Source organism: Trachurus japonicus, chromosome 19, assembly GCF_045865225.1.
Source record: "Trachurus japonicus isolate A0001 chromosome 19, Traja_1.0".
NCBI lineage: Eukaryota > Metazoa > Chordata > Actinopteri > Carangiformes > Carangidae > Trachurus > Trachurus japonicus.
In genome coordinates this window covers 4,781,676-4,802,879 of record NC_140925.1, presented here as the reverse complement: position 1 = coordinate 4,802,879, position 21,204 = coordinate 4,781,676, and the positions used below count along the sequence as shown (strand labels likewise).

The 21,204-nt window shown below is 43.4% G+C and overlaps 1 protein-coding gene across 1 annotated transcript in view; it reads left to right on the top strand.

Moving 5' to 3' along the window:
* Positions 1-21,204, top strand: part of LOC146967194 (formin-like protein 1) — a 52,724-nt gene that overhangs the window by 20,062 nt on the left and 11,458 nt on the right. Inside the window, exons 10-14 of the mRNA XM_085761169.1 lie at positions 8,865-8,939; positions 10,612-10,722; positions 10,846-10,995; positions 12,583-12,684; positions 13,162-13,405. Coding sequence (XP_085617295.1) covers positions 8,865-8,939; positions 10,612-10,722; positions 10,846-10,995; positions 12,583-12,684; positions 13,162-13,405 — 682 coding nt within the window. The remainder of the gene's footprint in view (positions 1-8,864; positions 8,940-10,611; positions 10,723-10,845; positions 10,996-12,582; positions 12,685-13,161; positions 13,406-21,204) is intronic.

The following is a 21,204-nucleotide window of genomic DNA, read 5'->3' as shown; positions in this document are numbered from 1 at the left end:
CTGAACCTGGACTTTCTATTATTAGTAAAACGTCAATGAGTTTGGAAAGCTGCCCTGCAACAAGCCGAGCCGGGGAAATTGCATCTGTGATGTTGTCAATTATACACACATTCACTTCTGCATCCAGATCACGATCACTAATGTAGTTTTCTTGTAACAAGCAGAAGCTGCTGGGGTTTAATTAGAGTGAACGGCTGCTGGAGCTGGATTAAAAACAAGTGGAAAAAAAGTTATTCGTCACGATGTTTCTCAAACTGTGGTTTTTAACAAGCAGGAGAACAAAATCAGAAACAGAAACAAATTAATTTTAAAGTTTTTCTTTACTGATATTGAATATAAACTTTGTTTTTCTGTGGAAAAGTGGAAAAACACCGTCCTGCTGTGATCTGTAGGTGCAGTTTGTTGTTTGGTGACATCTAGTGGTCGTACAGTGGAAGTGCAGGGATGACGTGTAGCGAAGAGGTCGCATCATTATTGTAACCATGACAACAATGATCAATATAATGTTGAGGGTTTACATATTTTAACCCAAATTATAAAATATTCCCCCAAATCTAACCAAGACTTACAAAGACAGTTGTCATAGTAACGTTGGCGAGAGTGGTAGGTTAGCAGCTCTTGGTATTTTTGTATGTGTGTTTATAATTGAAACCATGACAACCAAGGTACAGTACATTAGGTACATGGTCTGGGTTCGATTCCCTCTGTGTGTTTGTGCCAGGTAGCCTACTCCAACTTCCTGTGCAAAGATGTTACTGTACCCTCCAGAAACCTACATCTTTTTTTTTGTCTGTCTTCCATCTTTCCATGTTTTACTCACCAATTAATGCATTATACCACACGATCAGTTGTTCTTAACAAATAAACTCACAACTCAGAAACCATAGATGGAGAAGCTCATCCATCTCTACGCTTATCACGCAAACTGTTCCTTCATCATTAAATATAAGATGGGTTAAACTTTGATTCTTATTTTGTCAACAAATTCCATGAAAAGACTAAAACCGTCGATGTGTTTTGCAATATTTCCTTTGACTTGATAAATAAAACTCTGTCTTTTTTTAAGGGAATATTTTCAGTGGTGGTTTTTTCATCCACTTGGAAACGTTGGCGCCCTGTGGCTACACATCCACACACACATGATGTTTGTTAAAGGGATTAATTCACCGCTGGTTTTGATCTGCATGAGGTTTCGTTGACAGTGATAAAACACTTTTCCTGTAGCGAAACAAACAAAAAAAAAAGAAAAGAAAGAAGGAAAAACCAAACGTCCATTGGTGTAAGTACCGACTCCTCTGGCTCCTTTAGCTCAGCATCAGTTACCGCGGCAGCAGCAGCAGTGGTGGCTCCAGTATCACAGCGAGTGCCACTTGTTTTGGTGCCGTAGCCGCCGTTGCCGCCGCCACCGAGGTGTGTGTGGGCGAGAGCCAGAGGAAGATGGAGGGAAAGATGGAGGGAGAGATGGAGAGAGAGATAGATTCGCTTGCGGTGGCGAGCAGCATGCGGGCGGGCGGCGAGCCAGCAGCGGGTTTATGTGTCGCTCAGTGGCAGCGGCAGGAGCAGGAGCAGGCTGTCGAGTTGGAGAGCTGCATTATTTAGTGAACATGAGTGGGCGAACAGAGGAGGAGGAGGAGGAGGAGAGAGGAGGGGAGGGAGAGGGAGGAAGAGGAGAGAGGAGGAGAGAAAGAGGGAGAGGGAGGAGGTGGAGAAGGAAGGAGGAGGAGAGAGAGGAGAGAGGAGGAGGAGAGAAGAGGGAGGAGAAGGAGGAAAGAGGAGGAGGAGAAAGGAGGAGGGAGAGGGAGGAGGAGGGAGAGGAGAGGAGGAGGAGGGAGGAGGAGAGGAAGAGGTAGGAAGAGGAGGGAGAGGAAGAGGAGGAGGAGAGAGAGGAAGAGGAGGAGGAAGAAAAGGAGGAAGGAGGAGGAGGGAGGAGGGAGATGAATAGGAGGAGAGAGAAAAGGAGGAGGAGGAGGGAGAGGGAGGAGGAGAATGAAGGAGAGGAGGAGGAGCAGGAAGATGAGTAGGAGGGAGAGGGAGGAGGTGGATGAGAGAGGAAGAGGAGAGAGGAGGAAGAGGAGGAGGAGAGAGGAAGAAGAGGAGGAGGGAGAGAGAGGAGGAGGAGAGAGAGGAGAAGGAGGGGATAGAGGGAGGAGGAGAAGGAGGGAGGAGGAAGAGGAGGGAGGAGGAGGAGAGGGAGGAGGAGGAGGAGGAGGAAGGAGGAGGGAAGAGAGGAGAAGGAGGAGGAGGGAGAGGAAGAGGAGGAGAGAGAAAAGGAGGGGGGAGGAGGAGGAGGGAGAGGGGAAGAAGAGGAGGGAGAGGAGGAGGAAGAAGAAGAGGAGGAGGAGGAGAGAGCAAAGGAGGGAGGAAGATGAGTAGGAGGAGGAGGAAGAAGAGGAGGAGAGAGAAAAGGAGGGAGGAGGAGGTGAGAGGAGAGAGAAGGAGAGAGGAGGAGAAGAGCAGAGGAGGTGAGAGGAGAGAGGAGAGCAGAGGGAGGAGGAGAGAGATGAAGGAGGAGGAGGAGGAGAGAGAGGAGGAGGAGGAGGAGGAGGAGAAGAGGAAGGAAGAGGAGGAGGAGGAGAGAGAGGAGGGAGGAGGAGGAGAAGAGGAAGAGGAGGGAGGTACAAGACTGCAAACGCTCACATGCTGCTGCTAATGGACGAGAGAGAAACTGCTGAGCAAACACATAAACACACACACACACACACACACACACACACACACACACACACACACACACACACACACACACACACACACACACACACACTTCCTGTTTGGTGCGTAACCATGGTGATTATCCTGCACAACGCAGCGAGTCTAATGCTGCTGTTGTTTGTTTGTGTGTTTGTGCGTTCGTCCCTGAACTCGACACTAAACTCCACAACAACCACAAGCTGCAGCCACATGAGCCCCGAGTGTGTGTAGCTGTAATTGGACGACATGTTTGCTGAACACACACATCATTCAAACACTGAAGGACCCGTGTGTGTGTGTGTGTTCTTGTACATACTACATTGTGAGGACCGGCGAGAGTTTTTAACCAACACTGTGAGGACACTTTTGGGATGTGAGGACATTTTGGCCGGTCCTCACTTTGTCAAGCTTTAAATTAGCTCTAAATGCTATAAATAAGCTCCCCTCTGTTTTTCACAGAGGGTCCTCAGTTTGATAGTAAGTTAAGAATTTTTCGCCAGAATTTCACACACTTTTTGCTCTCTGCTCCGCCTACTGGTGAAATTTGGTACTGCACCCAAATATTCACCAAACGCTTAGGCATATAGGACTAATCTCCTGCTGCTGTACTAAGACATTACTAGAAATCATGTTTGTTTTGTTTTGCATGGCCATTTATGATTTTTTGAAAATTGTTTTAATTAATTCAATGGATAATTATTGAATTTGTGCTATGACAATATTTTTCCATGTGATTTGTTTAAATTTAAAAGGATTAACATTTAAAATGTTATTATTATTATTATTATTAATAATAATAATAATAATAATAATAATAATAAGCAAATTAAGGCTAAGTGCTGTCCAAAACCCACTGTCATATTTGTGAAACTTTTATTGTCGTTTAGACTTCATTTTACATGGTCCAGATCCAAAACTACTCTACTTAGACAAGACAGATCATTAGTTACATTACTAGATCATGACAGAAGCTGGAGACCTACCAATTTTTAGTTATATAAAACCTTTATTCTATTTATGAAAATGCAATAAAGAGACATTTTGCTGTTTTTCTTTTTCCACGTCTAGACCATTCATGTCCGAAATAGTGAAAGCTTTTTTTCTAGTTTTATAGTTCAGTAAGAACAGTTTTCTGTTTGACACGTAGACCACGTTGGACCAGGTCCATATCCAAAATCACCATACAGAGGCAACTAGTAACTAGGTACTAGATTAAATACTGTCTTTTTGGACAAATCATCTTCTTGCATGAGCACTACTGGTCTATGTGGTCTACATCTGGGGGAAAAAACAATTAAAATGTCTTTTTTTTTTCATTATCATAAATAAAGCACAGTGGTGGTGAGGCATTCCTTACTTTTACAATGTATGGCGTGCCATCACAACAGATGAGCAACAATGAGAGGACCACTGTTTGTTACCCTACAGTTTCCCCTCTACATCAGAGGCTGTGGACCAGAAGCCATCCTCAATGTCATCCATGACTCTACCTGCTGCATGCGGAAACTAATGACTTTTTTTTTTAAAGAGGGCAGTTAATGGCTCATTATAGTTAGGCCTATCTTCCAGTCGCCTTTAAAGCAGATATCAGGTGAATGTTTTTGTTAATATAAGTCCTAAATAGTCCTATTTTCTGTCAGCATCACTTCCATAGAGTGTTTGGTCTCTCCGTCACTCTGCTCTGCTGTAAACCAGGAGAAAACTTTCCTTGTAGGATACAAGTGTTATCCAATGAGGAGAGAGAACGGCATGAAGGGCTGTGTGTGCAGCCAAGGGATGCGCATGAATGTGGTGACGTAGGGACGAGGACCAATAGATGCCTGACGAGGGCGGGGGCTGCTAACTCATGGTGCGTTCAAGGAAACTCGTAACTTGTGTTTTTCCTTCCTGTGAAGTCATACCAGTTCGATCTGGTACGAGTTCACGGGTCGGAAGTTACGAGTGGCCGTTATAGTGACTTTCACAGGCAACAGGACGGTAAAAACACGAGCTACGGGTTGGAACGCTACAAAGTCGTAACAAAGCTGTAACTTACGGTTTCAAAAGCCTGGAACGCAGCATTAGACAAAACCACCGGATCGCTGATATCTGTTTTAATATGTGAAGTGGTCTGACTTCAGGAAAATGTTGATAATTCACGGTTTTATAATGATTATTCATTTTAATAGTTTTGGCTGATACAAAGACATGACATGGCCATAAATATGTGGCAAGGAAAATTTGATATTTTATCTTTTTCAATCATTACCTAGTTGAGTACTATATTCTTTATTTATTAATATAATATAAATACTTAAAGATTCCCTAAACCAAAAATCGTCTTTTTAAAATAATTAACATGTCAATTTAGTGTATGGGCTCTGCTACAAGGCATTTCAGGAGCAAAATTGCTAATCCACGCAATAACTGAGCATTTTAGACTTGAAAATGCAGTTTTAGTACCAGAGTCTGAAAAAACTGAATTCAATTTTTCAAATTGGAGTCCGTTTTCGTGCGTCACGAAACTATAGCAACCAATCCCGTTGATTTCCCCCCCATCTCATTATATAAATTACCCACAGGGTGTAAAGCTGGAGTAACGTACGTTAAACAGCGATGACGGCGACGTTGCTCTGTGCTCGGTGAGGAGCGGTTAAGGACGGTGATACCAGCCTGTTACCAGTAGCTCAGAGACTGTGGGCGTGGCCTCTGGATGCGAGCACCTAAAGAACTTTATAATTCACAGCAGCGGCGGCTCAGGAGCTCATGCCGCTGTTTGTTGTAGTAATTCACCGCGATAGCGGCACTTCACTCCTACATAACAGCTGGATGCACCACAAAATTATGTGTGGCAGCGGTGGCAATGTGGTAATGTCGCTGACTTATAATCTGTAGACTTGGGTTCGAATCCTGTGATCCATTTTCTTTCTCTGTCTTTAAACTTCATTCACTTTTCGGTTTACATTCAAATTTGCATTTTAATACAAAGACTCCCCAGAGGAAACACAAGCTTGCACTTGAAACCTGACGTGAGCTTCGTGTTTTCAAATCACCTGTCTGTCTTCCTTGCCCCTGACGCATTGACGCGGGGGGGGGGGGGGGGCAGCCAATGAGTGCTCGCGGCAGCGCCGCTGCTCGTTGAATACAGCTGTAATAACGTGATTTCAGGTCCTGAAACATTTGTAATATCTCTGGAAAAAGTCACTAGATTTGTCGCTAGTCGCTTTTTACAAAAGAAGTCGCCAAGAGGGTTTGGAAAGTCGCCAGTTGGCAACACTGCGCGCACCGCCGTTACCTAGCAACCCTGACCAAGCAAATCATGCATATTAATAAGATGTGAATTTTTCAATGAGGGAGAAATATGGACGTGTTGTTAGTGTCTTTGGAGATTTATTTTAAACAACTTTTTTTTATCAAAAAATAGTCATAGCAGAGCATTTTTACACATTTTTTTACATGCACATCATGCCCATGACAATGGGACTTGAGCTTTCATTAGTTTTCACAGCACAAACAACATGATTTAAAGTCAACAGTGAACATTACGGCCCTTTCCTGTATGTCATTCCCCCCTCTCTCTGCCTCCCATTTCCTTTCACACTCTGAACTGTCCTATCAAATAAAGGTATGAAAAGCCAAAAATACTGTATATAGGCTACTTAAAAAAAAAAGACAGACGACAGTCGCCATGGTGGGGATCGGCCCACATAATAGGTGCCAGGGGTCTGCTGCACTTGACTCGTCTTGAAACACAAACCAAGGAGTCCGAAGGGACAGTGTTGTTGTGTGTCCTTGAGAGGAACAAGAACGACAAACACACGGTGACCTTTGACACGTCTGAGGGTCGCACGGAACTCCACACAGTTGATGGGCCTCACTTCCTGATACACAAACTCAAATGTCTGCCTCCTAGCTTAAAGCGTTAGTGAATTATTTGGTGTAGATTTGAATCAGCTGTTCTAAACCCTCTCACGCCTTCTCTATTTCCCACTTGCGCTGGTTGGAGGGACGGAGGTGGGAAAGAGGAGGATTTGCAGTAGGGTGCGTGGTGGACGAAAATTGCAAAGTGTGCCTAAACACGACAGAGACTGGGAGAGAGCTACGAAATTAGAGCCCTTAATGTGAAAAAGAAAATATATCTAAAGGCATAAAAAGTGATGCACTTTTTTTTTAATTTAGACTTTATCCAGTTAAAGGAATTGTGTGAAAATATGTTTGTGTTTTATGGTCAAACGTCTTCAGTAAGGCAAAATACTGAAAGGGTTAACAGGGTTTTAGTGAGGTGCTGGAGAAGCAGAAGCAGGACTGGGGCTCTGCTAATTAACGACCCATCAACTCAGCAGCCAGAGCACTCTGTGCAAGGTGAAGAGTTCACCGGCTGAGTGACACTGGCTGCCTCTCACCTGTTAAAGAGACAGATGGAGAAATTTAAAAGACTGCAATTTCATTATATAAAAACAATGATGGAGGCTCATATTAATTCAAAGGACTATGAAATTTTGATTTGGAAATTTTCAGGAAATGTAAAGTATTGATGCATTTTCTTCCTCCATCTGATTCAAATTTACCCATCCTAATACAGCTCCTGAAGAACGGTTCAGCTAGAGAGATGGCTGAGGTCTAATTTTCTTAGATTCTAAGAGTTATATGCTAAGAGTGCAAGGAGGAGGAAAATCAATATACAGATCATCTTTACAGTATATGGAACTGTACAGGACAGATAACTATCCCCTCAAGATTTTCTCCTCAATAACACAAAATTTTATTTACTCTGGGAATCTCATTTGAGACTTTTGCTGAAAGTATATCAGACAGACAGAATAGTGAACTCAAACAGTATGTCACAAAAGAACATCAGAGAAAGTTACAGATACCGGAATTAACTTTAACAGAGGTTTATCATATCATGTAGCTCGTGTTATGGTGGTGGAGCACTACAAGTGGGTCCACAGTCTCCAAGAGATAATAACAGACTGAGATCTGGAAAGTCTGTAGCTACAGAGTTAATTCATGTTATTTTTCATATTTATTAAATCATAATTTCCACATCATCTTTGATTGCCAGTTTTGTAAGCAGGGTTTCCACCGAATCAACTGCCTTTTTTTTTTTTTTTTTACACACCGCAACATATGGTTCACGTCATAACTTCATATTTTGGCCATTCAAGCTTCCATAGTCCATAGTTCACTTGTTTGTTTGATAGTTCAAAGACTTTTGGTTAAGTAGCCATGGATAGCTACCCCGCCGTCATTGCGGCCATCGCCGGCCATCGCTGGCCAAGTGTGTTCTGTTTCCTCATGATAACAAGATAAATCTTATTTTAAGAAGAAAAGTTTTGTTATCCTGAGAGAGCAATATGCACACATCTTGTCACCTTTGATTTTAGGGAATTTCCATCTGTCATTTGAAGGGTTAAAATCCTGTTTATGATGATGGAGATTATTTTATGATCAAGACTGAATGTGGGAAAAAAAATATAAAAAAAATACACTCATTATATTTTTATTCATATTTATGAATATGTACACAAAATGTATATGAGGGTTTTTTGAGAATGCACTTGTTGGAACTGTGAAAATATGTTCAGGTGTTAGGGTCAGCCTTCATCAGAAAGGCAGAGCAGTAACAGAGTTGTTGAGAGCTGCTGGAGAAGCAGAAGCTGGGGCCTCTGCTAATTAATGGCCCATCAACAGCAGCCAATCAGAGCGCAAGGTGAAAAGTTCAAATCGGTCCTCACTCTGATGGTTAAAAACTTTTTTCCTGAAACTTTGTTTTTCACACAATCTGAACGAATGTATAGTTTGTTGGTTCCCCCTAGTGTTCAGACATATGTTTCCTGTGTTGACATGAGGTCTAGAAATGCCGGTCCTCACTTTGCAGGAAATTCACTCGGTCCTCACTATGCAGCAAGTACAAGAATGTGTGTGTGTGTGTGTGTGTGTGTGTGTGTGTGTGTGTGTGTGTGTGTGTGTGTGTGTGTGTGTGTGTGTGTGTGTGTGTGTGTGTGTGTGTGTGTGTGTGTGTGTGTGTGTGTGTGTGTGTGTGTGTGTGTGTGTGTGTGTGTGTAGATGTAGCACTGTGATACTGTGTGAACACACTGCCCCCATGTGAAACACACAGTCCGTCCAACCACCAGCAGCTGATTTATCTCCTCTGTCTTGTTGTTGTTGTTGTTGTTGTTGTTGTTTCTCAGGTGTGTGGAGAGAAAAGTCGATTCGAGAACCTCATGGAGTTTTTCCGCAGCGAAGACAACAACATCGACTTCATGGTAAAAACAAAAACAAAACTGTGATTTGATTTAAACAGGAAGTGAGGGACATCCAACACCACAAAGTTATTATTCACTAAACTGCGGTGGCCCAGAGCGGTCAATACGCTTCAAATTTAAAGGGATAGTTCAACATTTTGGCAAATTGGCCCATTGCCATAATCCCTATAGTCATAGCAGTAGGTTCATTGTTTTAGAGGTAAATACAGAGACTGCTTGATGAAAAACTGTCCCTGAAGGCAACGCGCATCAGCGGTTTTGCATGAATTTACCTCTAAAACAACTCTGTCTGGTAACGTTGTGTTATTATCTCATAGCGTGGTGAATGTGCAGGTCACAACTTGTCCACCAGAGCGTTGTGGAGTTGTTGGATTGTGTATTTGATGAGTTTGATGAGGGAAACCAAGAAATCCCATGAGCCTCCGTAGCGTAGCTCTGAGCAGCTCACGGCTCTGCTCCGCCGTTCTAAAAATATCGTGCACCGACCATTAAAGGTAACGAACCTACTGCTATGACTGTAGGGATTATGGCAATGGGCCAATTTGCCAAAATGTTGAACTATCCCTTTAAGGAAAAAAGGTACATTACAGTACATATTATTAATAACATGTGATAATAAACCAAACAGTTACAGTTTTACAGTAATGACAAAAACGTTTCCATCAGATTTTTTAAAACATAAATATTTTATGTGTTTGAATGAAGATTGTGATTTAATGTGTCATCAACTCTTCTCATGAGGCTTTAACAACTGATCTATAACTGTTAATCAATGCTGTTACTGTAGCTGCACGGTTCTCCATATGAACTTTAGTGTGATATAAAATATGAATCCATTGTTTATACATTTACAAATATATAAACAGGGAGATTTTTATAGTAACACAACACAAACAGAAGTTTGATAACCTTCTTCATGTTACACCGACTGTGTGAAATAACTTGAATGTGTGTAAACAGAAAAGATCCTCATCTAATATTTAGAAAATGTCTCTGTCGTTAAAAAAAAAAAAAAGTGTGAACAACAGAAAAAGAGAAGCAGTAATTACAGTCATCAGTTGTCATTATGAAGCTCTCAGACAAAGACATTAACAAAATGACAGTCTTCATTATAATTAAACAGACTGTGTGCAATTATGTGCAATGTGCAGAAGATATGACGACACTCGGCTGAATGTTGATTCACCTCACAGCTGCAAATACAGACACTGTGTGTGTGCTGCAAAAAGGAGATGAGGCGACACAGGTGATTCAAAATTAGACTATTACCATTTAATTAGACGTAATACTAGATAATGATATTATAATAGAATCATAATCAATTAAATCATCTTTTTACATCATCTTTTAATCAATGACTTATTTTATCTATTCTTATTACATTAATTTATCATAATAATATCAAGGAAAAGTAGTAAATTGTCAGATTTAAAAGCAGCACGTATTGAGTATTTACATTTACCTAATCATTGAACCATTAACCTATTATCTAACAGTTATTGATTAGGTTTCTGTTGTTATTGTGACTTTGACAGAACTATTAGAAGATCCAGTTTTTTCTAGTTTAAATCTTCCAGGTGCTTCATGTTGGACTCAGTCGCTCTCTTCTCTTCTTCCTTCTTGCTGCTTGTGTTGAGTGAACATGAGTGTATTTACCGTGTGTGTCCACCAGGTGGCCTGTATGCAGTTCATCAACATCGTGGTTCACTCAGTGGAAAACATGAACTTCAGAGTCCACCTGCAGTACGAGTTCACTCGACACGGCCTGGACGAATACCTGGAGGCAGGTCTCACCTCTGACATCACACTCTGACCCCAGAGATCTGTGTTTGTTTCTACATCTGCAGCTCACTAATGAGATTTTTTATTTTATTTTATTTTTTGGTGGGGTGGTGGTGGTGTTTAGAGGTTGAAGTTCACAGAGAGCGACCGGCTGCTGGTGCAGATTCAGGCCTACCTGGACAATGTGTTTGACGTCGGAGCGCTGCTGGAGGACGCAGAGACGAAGAACGCTCTGCTGGAGCACATGGAGGAGCTGCAGGAGCACAACGCACAGGTACCACACGTACAACCAGCTCAGACCAGGTCCACACTTCACCACCACTGTTTACACTCTTCACTCTGCCACAGTGGATTTTAAATAGATAACAGGACCGTTTTCACCCATTAAAGCAGAAGTAAGCGGAATATTTGTGTTAATATAAGTCTTAAATAGTTATATCTTCTGACAGCAATCACTTATATAGAGTGTTTGGTCCGAAACACGGGTCTGTCAGTCACTCTGCTCTGCTGTAAGCCGAGGAGAAAACTTTCCTTGTATCCTACAACCTTTATCCAATGAGGAGAGAGAACGGCATAAAGGGGCGGTCCTCTCTGTGTGTGCAGCCAAGGGATGCGTGTGAATGTGGTGACGTAGGGACGAGGGCGGGGACTGCTAACTCCATCGGCTGACAAGAAGTTAGCCAAAACCACCGGATCGCTTACTTCTGCTTTAATCTCCACTGAAACACCTGTTTTTTTGCACTTTTTTGAAAAGTTGCACATAAAGTTATAAAAATATTTATACACAAACAGAGGAAACTTTCTCATCTCTATCAGGAACCGGATTATTGAGGCCGTCTTCATGTCCGTCCTACGTTACAGTGACATTATTTACAGACCTGCCTCCACAGTTCATCTCTTTATTACAAACAACATATATATTTAGAATAGAATAGAATAGAATATCCTTTATTGTCATTGTCACATGTACAATGAAATTAAAATGCCAAACCAGTCAAGACTATAAAGAAAAAAAGGCTATAAAGGAGCATAAAAAATAGTTTATTTGCACATTACATAAAAACATTGAAAATAATTCAGCAGGAGAGGTGGAAGCAAAATGAAAATACCTCCACTATGTAAAAACAACAGTGGTGGTCTTCAAAGTCCAAAAAGATGACAATACAGAAATTCATAACATTGAAAATAATAGAGAGAGAGAGAGAAAAAGAAGCAATTTACATACAAAATGAAAGATAAAGATTTACAGATCTATAAGTGCTACAAATCTCTGCTAAAGAATGACTTTTTCAGTTTTTTGAACAAAGCCAGTGTAGATATTGATTTTAGTGATGCAGGTAGATTGTTCCATAGTGATTGTCGTCTTATCTGTATTTTAAAGTGCGTTGATTGTGGAAAGTCCGACAATAGGGAAGTGAATGTCTTGTATGAAATGAATGGATGTCTGAGAATAAATACTGTTAATAATACATAAAACATAACAAAACAAACAGAAAAAAACCATACATTCAATCTGCCAAATTGCTCAATCCTGTAAGGTTATGGCTGTGGTGTAGAAACTGTTTTTGAATCTGTTTATCCTTGTTTTTATTGCTCTTGTTTTTATTGTTTTACTCTTATCCTTGTTTTTATTGCTCTTATTATTGTTTCTATTCATCTATAAGACCCTCAATGGAAACTTTCTTCAGATGTTCTCGACATGTTTGCAAACGAGGAGCCCTCCCTTCCTCAAATGATTCCTCAGGATTAAATTAAGGCTGAATAAATGAATGAGTAAAGATGAATAATGTGTAATGAAAGCTGTGTGTGTGTGTGTGTGTGTGTGTGTGTGTGTGTGTGTGTGTGTGTGTCTGTGTCTCAGCTGAGCAGCCGGCTGCAGGAGAGTGAGAGGGAGGCGATGGAGAAAGTGTCGGAGCTGGAGAAGAAGCTCATTCAGACCACGAAGGAGGTGGAGCTCCTGAAGGTCAGCTCATCTTCATCATCATCATCCTCTTCACCTGTGTGTGTGTGTTTGTTTAGTGTGTTTATTTCGGCCTTTGTAAAAACAAATACAATTGACAAATATAAAAGTATAGATACAAAACAAGGCAAAACAAAACAAAAAAAATTTTAAATAATTTTTTGAATCTGTTAAGTGTGTTGCACAGTTTAATTTCTAATTCTAGACTATTCCATTGATTGACTCCTTTAATTTATATACATCTTTGTTTCACATTTGTTCGTACCTTTGCTTTTGTATACACATAAGTCCCTCTTAGTTCATATCTACTGGTTCGAGTCCTCTGGACACCATCTGGAAGCATATTATTATTTACTTTATACATAATTTGAGCAGTTTTATAGTCCACAAGATCATTGAATTTTAAGGTCTGTAGGTTTATGAAAAATGTGTGTGCGTGGACTGTGCATCACTGTAACCTGATGTGTGTGTGTGTGACAGGAGAGTCTACGCGAGTCGTGCTCCCAGGTGACCGTGCTGCAGCAGCGGGAGCGAGAGCGAGAGCTGGAGCGCGAGAGGGAGAGAGAGAGGGAGAGGGAGCGGGCGAGCGAGGCGCTCCGGGAGCTGGAGGCCGGAGTTCAGGCGCTGGCGGAGCGCGGCCTCGTCCGGATGCAGCGCTCCTCGTCTGGACGGCTGGACCTGCAGGTGGTGCAGGACGTCCCAGAGGCCCCAGTGACTCACACAGGTCAGAGCCCAGGATGAAGTTTTATTTTTATTTTTTAAAACTCTTTATTTATAGATTGTTTTCATCTTTTAGTACAGGAAAGTAAAACAAAAGACAAATACAAAACAATGAACAATTAAAGGGACAACGAGGAGTTTCTATTTGGTTATAAAAAAGTCACGTTAATGTGGATGAATCTACGTTACCCACACTTGTTAATGGCTCCATTTTCGATAAATACATCGTTTTGTCTCTATCGTTATTTTGTTATTTTAATTAATGGTGGAAATGCTGGGCGAGCCGACCAGCGTTTCCTTACTTTCGGTTTCGCGGACGCTCGTGAGAATAACGCCGCCGAATCGCCGTTTATGGTCGGGACTACGACGGTAACTGAACCTCTTCCAACCTCTGACTTTAATTCTTGATGAATGAAAACATGAGTCCGTCTTGCGCCGGTCAAAGAATTCTACGGTGCGCGGAGGCTCATAAATGTAGTGTGAAAACACTTCGCAGTCAAAACTCCTCGTTGTCCCTTTAACCGTATTCAAGGTCCGGGGGTGATCAGTAAATCCAAAAGACAAAGTATCATATCCAGTACTGTATGTGCATACAGTCTCACTCATTGGCCAAATAGGCTTGCCATTTCTGCCATCGTTTTTCACCTAGATGTTTTTGGAGTCTGACTGAGTATGTCATTTGCTCTAGTACATGTAGTTGTTTTACAATATTAACAAAATAATCTGTAGTAGGGGCATTTTTCTGGAGCCATCATTTTGTGATGGCCTTTTTACTTGCAGCCAGCAAGACCCTAAATGGGCACTTATCAGCTCCACTCAACACATCTGGCACATTCCCAAGATAGAGAAATAATTTTTGCCACTTCTCTCCAGAAAAACTGGATGGAGGGGCAAGACCAAAAAATATGAGGATGATCAGCAAAGACCTCTCTACATTCTCTCCAGCAGGCCAGTTGTGTACCAGTCTGTTTGGACTTCTGCTTGGGAGTTATAAAAAAAACAAATTAAAGGACAATTCCAGGCGAATTCAACTCGGGGGTGTATTTTCATATCATTTTAGGTCTAAAAGAATGAATCTGAAGATTTTCAGTTTAGTTGCTCCTGTTTTGCGGTAGCTGCGTCTGTCCCTGCATCGCCACGGCAGCAATGAATGGGAGTGGATGTAAGTTCCGCTGTTTAGGCTGTTTCCATCCCTCAAAGCCGCAATTTTTTCCACAGACAGCGTCAGATGGCGACTCAAACATGCACCGAGAAGTTTATTTACTTCAAGCAAGCCGACATGTTTGTAAAAGTCGATCTAATTCAAAGTCTCCCGGAGTCTCGCGCGAGACCCAGTTGCCGTGCGCGGTGTGTTCACATGCAGTGGGAAAAGCTACCGTTTGTGTCATAAACACAGGAATATCAACTCTTTACTTGCTTCAAGTAAAAAAAACTTCTCGGTGCATGTTTGAGTAGCCACCTGACGCTGTCTGTGGAAAAAAATGTACACTTGAAGCAAGTAAAGAGTTGATATTCCTGTGTTTATGACACAAGCGGTAGCTCCCATTGCACCTGAACACACTGAGCACTGCAACTTCGGGCTCGCGCGAGACTCCGGGAGACTTTGAATTAGATCTAGTTTTACAAACATGTCGGCTTGCTTGAAGTAAATAAACTTCTCGGTGCATGTTTGAGTAGCCATCTGACGCTGTCTGTGGAAAAAAATTGCGGCTTTGAGGGCTGTAAACAGCCTAAACAGCGGAACTTACATCCACTCCCATTCATTGCTGCCGTGGCGATGCAGGGACAGACGCAGCTACCGCAAAACAGGACCGATTCAACTGAAAATCTTCAGATTCATTCTTTTAGACCTAAAATGATATGAAAATACACCCCCGAGTTGAATTCGCCTGGAATTGTCCTTTAAGCTTTTCCAACAGGAGTCTCTCCAAGTCCAGGAGTTGGTGGAGGATGACTGTGTTTCCCAAGCGTTCAGCCACATGTCCTCTGTTATCACAATGTTCAACTCTTTTTCCCATCGTTGTTTCACATACTGTAGTCTGTAGAATCCTTCTTCAATGAGGTGATGCTAACTTTCTTATAAGTCCTTTAATATAGCCCCAGAAGAAGTTTATCACAGTGAAAGGAGCTGTATGTACATGAGACTGATTCAAAAGACTCACTCAATCAAACACACACATCTCAATTTGAATACTTCCATACTTACACTAACTATTTTGAGTATGTAAGTGCGTTCACACTGACACGTACCGGTATGTCAGAACACAGTGTACTGTACAGTAAGTACCCAGATGTTTCACTCAATCAACGGTCAAAAAGTTGAGTGTGGAACATTGGACACTTTCCACCCTCAATGATCACCGTCTCGGCCACGTAGTGGAAAATAATATATAATATTTAAAGGTCCAGTGTGTAATAATTGTCAAGGTTTATTGGCAAAATTGAGCGTAGCGTTAGTTCTGGCAGGCCACGACGTCAAGCTCTAACTGCATAGCTGTCATCGCCGGCGCAGATCAGCTGATGGCTCAGCTGACTCTGCGTGCCCGCTCCCTATTGGGAAATTGCATTAAGAGCGGGGTATTTAAACTGCTCTCGCCCGACCCTCCTTCCTGCTTCCTCTGCTGCTGGCACTTTCGCAAGCTCCCGCATGAAGAGCATTTTGCTCGTTTTCGTATTTACCTTGTTGCTCCCGATGTCGTCGCCCCTCGTCCACGATGATGAAGACCCGTGGCAATCCGACGGCATCATGGTGGAGCCAAACCAAGTCTCTGAATCAGAGGAAGCCATCGACGAGGAGAGGGCTCCTTCTTCTCTCCGTCGAAGCTCTCGCCTAGCAGGAAAGGGTACCGGCCAAATCGTACCATCAATCGATGACTGGCCGATTCCTAAACTGTTAGAGTTCCTGTTCTGTAATGATGTTTCTGCTCCGGTCGGAGCGTCTCACCGGGAACTGTTTGCGCTGTTCCTGAACTGCGCTGGGTTTCCACCTGTAGTTCAGCGTCCTGTCTCCGCTCCTTCTGCCGCCGCTCCTCCTGTCTCCGCTCCTTCTACCTCCGCTCCTCGGAAAGCGCAGACAAAGCGCAAACACTGCTCCCAGAACTCTGTAGTCGCTCCGACTCCAGCCGCTGCCCCGCCGCCGGCCAAAAGAGCCAGAGCCCCGGCCACAGCAGTCGCCTCCTCAGCTCCGGCAAACGACGCCATCCTGGCAGCGCTGTCTTCTATTCAGTCTTCCCTTTCCAGCATGAATTCAAGGATCCAGACCTTAGAAGCCGGCGCCGTTCCATCCACCAGCTCTGCGTTCCAGGCCGCCGTGTTTACATCCCGGGAACCTGCTGCTGCTGCTGCTGCTGCTGCTGCCTCTTCCGCGACGCAGGCCAGTGACGTCACTCCGGCGCCCCTCGACGGCATCTCTATCCCGCGCAGGATTCTGGGTAGTGCAGTCCCAATCTCCACCGGTGTGCCATTCTACCCTCCTGCTGCTGCCATCTCCTTCAATCTGAGAAACCAGATCCTTGCAGGTAATGATGTCAATTTAGTGAAAATCCTGCTGTGCTCAGATTTTAGTGACAAGCGTGTGGTAGATTGTGGTGATGTGTCTGTGATGCTAAAGGATAGTGACCCTAGACTTTCAAAGACCTTGACTCTAGCAGAATTTACTGTGGCTTTTGGTGTGTTCAGAGATGTAATCTGTGAGGTCTATCCATCCCGTCGAGCAGAATTGGACACCTATCTGGCCATCATTGCAGATCTTGCCTTAACATACGGTGGAACCTTGTTCTATGAATATCATAAATCATTCTCTGCCAAGGCCGCCATGTTCATTCAGAGGTTTAACCAAAGACTGGACTGGTCTGTAGTCGACCTGGCTCTAATCAGCAGGCATTGCACTGGTCGCCAAGCTCTCTCCTGCTCCATTTGTGGCTCTTTCTCGCACTCTCCCAATATGTGTCCCAAATCCGTGGCTATAGTCCATCCGCCGGCAGTCCCGCAATCCGATGAGACTAAGGTGACACCTTTTTGGACTCCCATGTGCCATAATTTCAATGAAAATGTGTGCAGGTTTGTAAATTGTAAATATATTCATGCTTGCAGCTATTGCGGGGACAGTCATCCAAAGTCTGTGTGCCCCCGACGAACCCGCCTTGTGAGGAAGGAAAAGAAAAAATAAAACCTGCAACCCCAGTCAACGTGGCTGAGCTGGGCAAGGCTCTAAAGAAGCATCCGAACCGCTGCTTTGTCAATTATTTGCTTACCGGACTGGTTCAGGGATTCATGGCTGGGTTATTGTGGTTGCCTAAATTGTCTTTTTCATGTAACAATCTGCAGTCTGCTTTAAAAGAGCCTGAAGTTGTCGACACTCTGCTGGAAAAAGAAGTCAGGAAGGGTTTTATGATCGGTCCTCTCGATAAATCCCCTTTCCCCGTATCTCGCATAAACCCCATAGGTGTGGCTACCCGGAAATATTCTGGAAAAAAGCGTCTCATTATAGATTTATCAGCTCCTCATCATGATGAAGTCCAAAGTATTAACAGTCTCATTCCACTCCCGCCGTTCTCTCTGTATTATGCCTCAATCGACGATGCCATTAAGCTCATCAAACAAGCAGGTAGAAGAGCATGGTTATCAAAGGCCGACATCACAGATGCGTTTAAAGTCATGCCTTTGCACCCTTCCCAATGGCATCTGTTCGGCGTGAAATGGAGAGAGAAATTTTATTTTGCAGTTAGGCTCACTTTTGGGTGTCGCAGCAGTCCAAAAATCTTTGACACATTGTCTGAAGCTCTCTGCTGGATTCTCTTAAACAATTGCAAGCTGCCTTTCGTGCTTCACCTGTTAGACGATTTTTTGCTCGTAGATTATCCTCATGCCAAGCCAGACCACGCAATCATCACTCTTAAAGATACTTTCAAAAACCTGGGAGTCCCCTTATCCGAGGAGAAAACTTCAGGTCCACTCCAAGCCATCGAATTTCTAGGTATCAAATTAGACAGTGTCCTCATGCAAGCTTCCCTGCCTCTCGAGAAATTAAACCGCATCAGAGAAATTATGAAGGAACAGGTTTCAAAGTCCATTTCAAAAAGAGATTTGCTCTCCCTCCTAGGTCATCTCAATTTCGCCATGCGCGTGATTCCTCAGGGCCGCTCATTCATATCCAGGCTTCTCGACCTCTCAAAGTCAGTTGAAAAACTTCATGACACAGTAACTCTGGATGAAGGGTGCAGATCAGAGCTCCGGTTTTGGTCTTTGCTGCTCGAGAAATGGAATGGCATCTCATTTTTCTATAACGACAATACTGAATCATCTTTGGCCATTAGATTATTCACAGATGCAGCTCCTTCCGTGGGTTTTGGGGGGTTCTTTGATAATCAGTGGTTTGCTGATGTATGGCCAAAAGAATTGTCATCTCTGCCAGCTAGTGCTTCTTCCTCTGCGCTTATGGAATTATACCCAATCGTCATAGCTTGTCTTCTCTGGGGGAAATCCTGGTCCAGGAGGAAAATTATTTTCTTTTGTGACAATGAAGCAGCTGTCCACATTATCAACAAAGGGCGTTCCTCTATTCCATTTATCAACAGGTTTATAAGACGCCTTACTTGGGCATCCGTGCTGGGGAACTTCATCATCCGCGCAGCGCACATTCCAGGATTGGATAATAAAATTGCTGATGCTCTGTCTCGATTTGAATTTCAGAAATTCCACAGACTGTGTCCAGGAGCTGCGCCCTCCAGCCTGCCTTGCCCCCCTTTCCACCATACGGTGCTAGATTAGACAGCACCTTGCAAAAATACATGCTGTCAGCTGCTGGCTATATGCGTTCTGGTTTAGCGAAGTCTACATTAAAATTGTATGACTCTGCATGGTCCTATTTCACAGCATTTTGTTTCTCTTTCTCTGTTGCAATTCTTCCTGTAAGTATTCCCATTGTATGTGCTTTTCTGGTTCACTGCTTTGAGTCCCGCAAAATGCAGCCGTCCTCCATCAAAGGCCTCCTCGCAGGTGTCCAGTTTCACCTGCGCTGCCTGGACCCGTCCTCCAACAGCTTACTAGAAAATCCATCCATTAAGCTTCTGCTAAACGGCTTTAAGAGAGAGAAACCTCAAGGCAATGACATCCGTCTCCCTTTCACTCCTCCACTTCTGCACAAGTTAATCACTCACTTAAGGAACGGGTGCTTTGGTCCATATACAGACTCACTGTTAGAAACTGTTTTCCTCATGGCTTTTTATGGGTTCTTAAGGTGCGGAGAATTCACTACACGCTCACGATCTTTTGATCCTTCACAAGACCTCACCATAGGCGATGTATCAGTTCACAGTCACTACTTTTGTATCCTCTTAAAACATTCTAAAACTGACAGAGATAGAAGGGGAACATCAGTCATCATTTCTCAAACTAACTCTGATTTCTGTCCATTGTCTTCCATGGTCCGCTATCTGAAAAGCCGTGCCCAAGCCAGCCCACAGGAGCCGCTGTTCGTCACGGAGAGAGGGGAGCCCCTGTCACGAGCCTGGTTCGCCTCTCGCCTCCGCCTCCTTTGCCAACTCTGCGGTCTCCCTCCGGAACGCTACACGCCTCATTCGTTCCGCATAGGAGCAGCTACGACAGCAGCAATGGTCGCTCCTGTGGCCACCCTGAAAGCTATGGGCAGGTGGTCTTCTTCTGCTTTCAATCGCTACGTGCGCCCTGGCAATAAAGCCATCCTAGATGCTCAAAAAGCCATGAGCCTCTCACTGTAATTCTTGATATAATAAATATTCATTCATAGGCACGATTGGTTACGTCTATATTATTATATTATTATTATATTGTTATTACTATATTATTGTATTATCATCGTTATTATTAAGAGGCAGCGTGTGGCTTATTCCCTATTAAATTGTATATAAATTATTTCCATCCTAGATAGCTTCCTGGCATCTCTTGTAGCAGAGGTTCCAGGATTTGCCGGTATGGTCGTTTTGGGGGGTTTTCTTTTGCTGCTGCGCTCCCTGCTTATGCCGTTCACGATGGCTCGTGAAGGGCAGGAAGGTGCTCTTCCTGCCTCAGGCTTTCCACGCAAGCGCGTGGAAGAGCAGGGGGCCCCAGAACAGTATCATACCGCCAAATAAAACTGTGCAAGTAAATAAAGATTATTTTGACAAAAGTGGTCCTGACTGAAATTGAGCGTAGCGTTAGTTCTGGCAGGCCACGACGTCAAGCTCTAACTGCATAGCTGTCATCGCCGGCGCAGATCAGCTGATGGCTCAGCTGACTCTGCGTGCCCGCTCCCTATTGGGAAATTGCATTAAGAGCGGGGTATTTAAACTGCTCTCGCCCGACCCTCCTTCCTGCTTCCTCTGCTGCTGGCACTTTCGCAACCCACCTCCACCCCAGCTCCTCCTGTATTCATGTTGGTTGCTCTGCTCTGTCTGGGTTTTCTTTTGCTGCTGCGCTCCCTGCTTATGCCGTTCACGATGGCTCGTGAAGGGCAGGAAGGTGCTCTTCCTGCCTCAGGCTTTCCACGCAAGCGCGTGGAAGAGCAGGGGGCCCCAGAACAGTATCATACCGCCAAATAAAACTGTGCAAGTAAATAAAGATTATTTTGACAAAAGTGGTCCTGACTGAAATCTGAATATACTAACTGAATGTATTTGTATAAAGTGTATAATCGCTATAAAATAAAATCAGTTTGGTTTTCGTAGCCTTATAATTATTCTTCTACATCTACAGTAGCAAGGGTCTTGCTTTAGGGAGTGTCGCCATCTTGCGCCGCCATGTTTGTACGACAGCCCCGATACTTGCGTAGGAACCCTGTCTGACAAA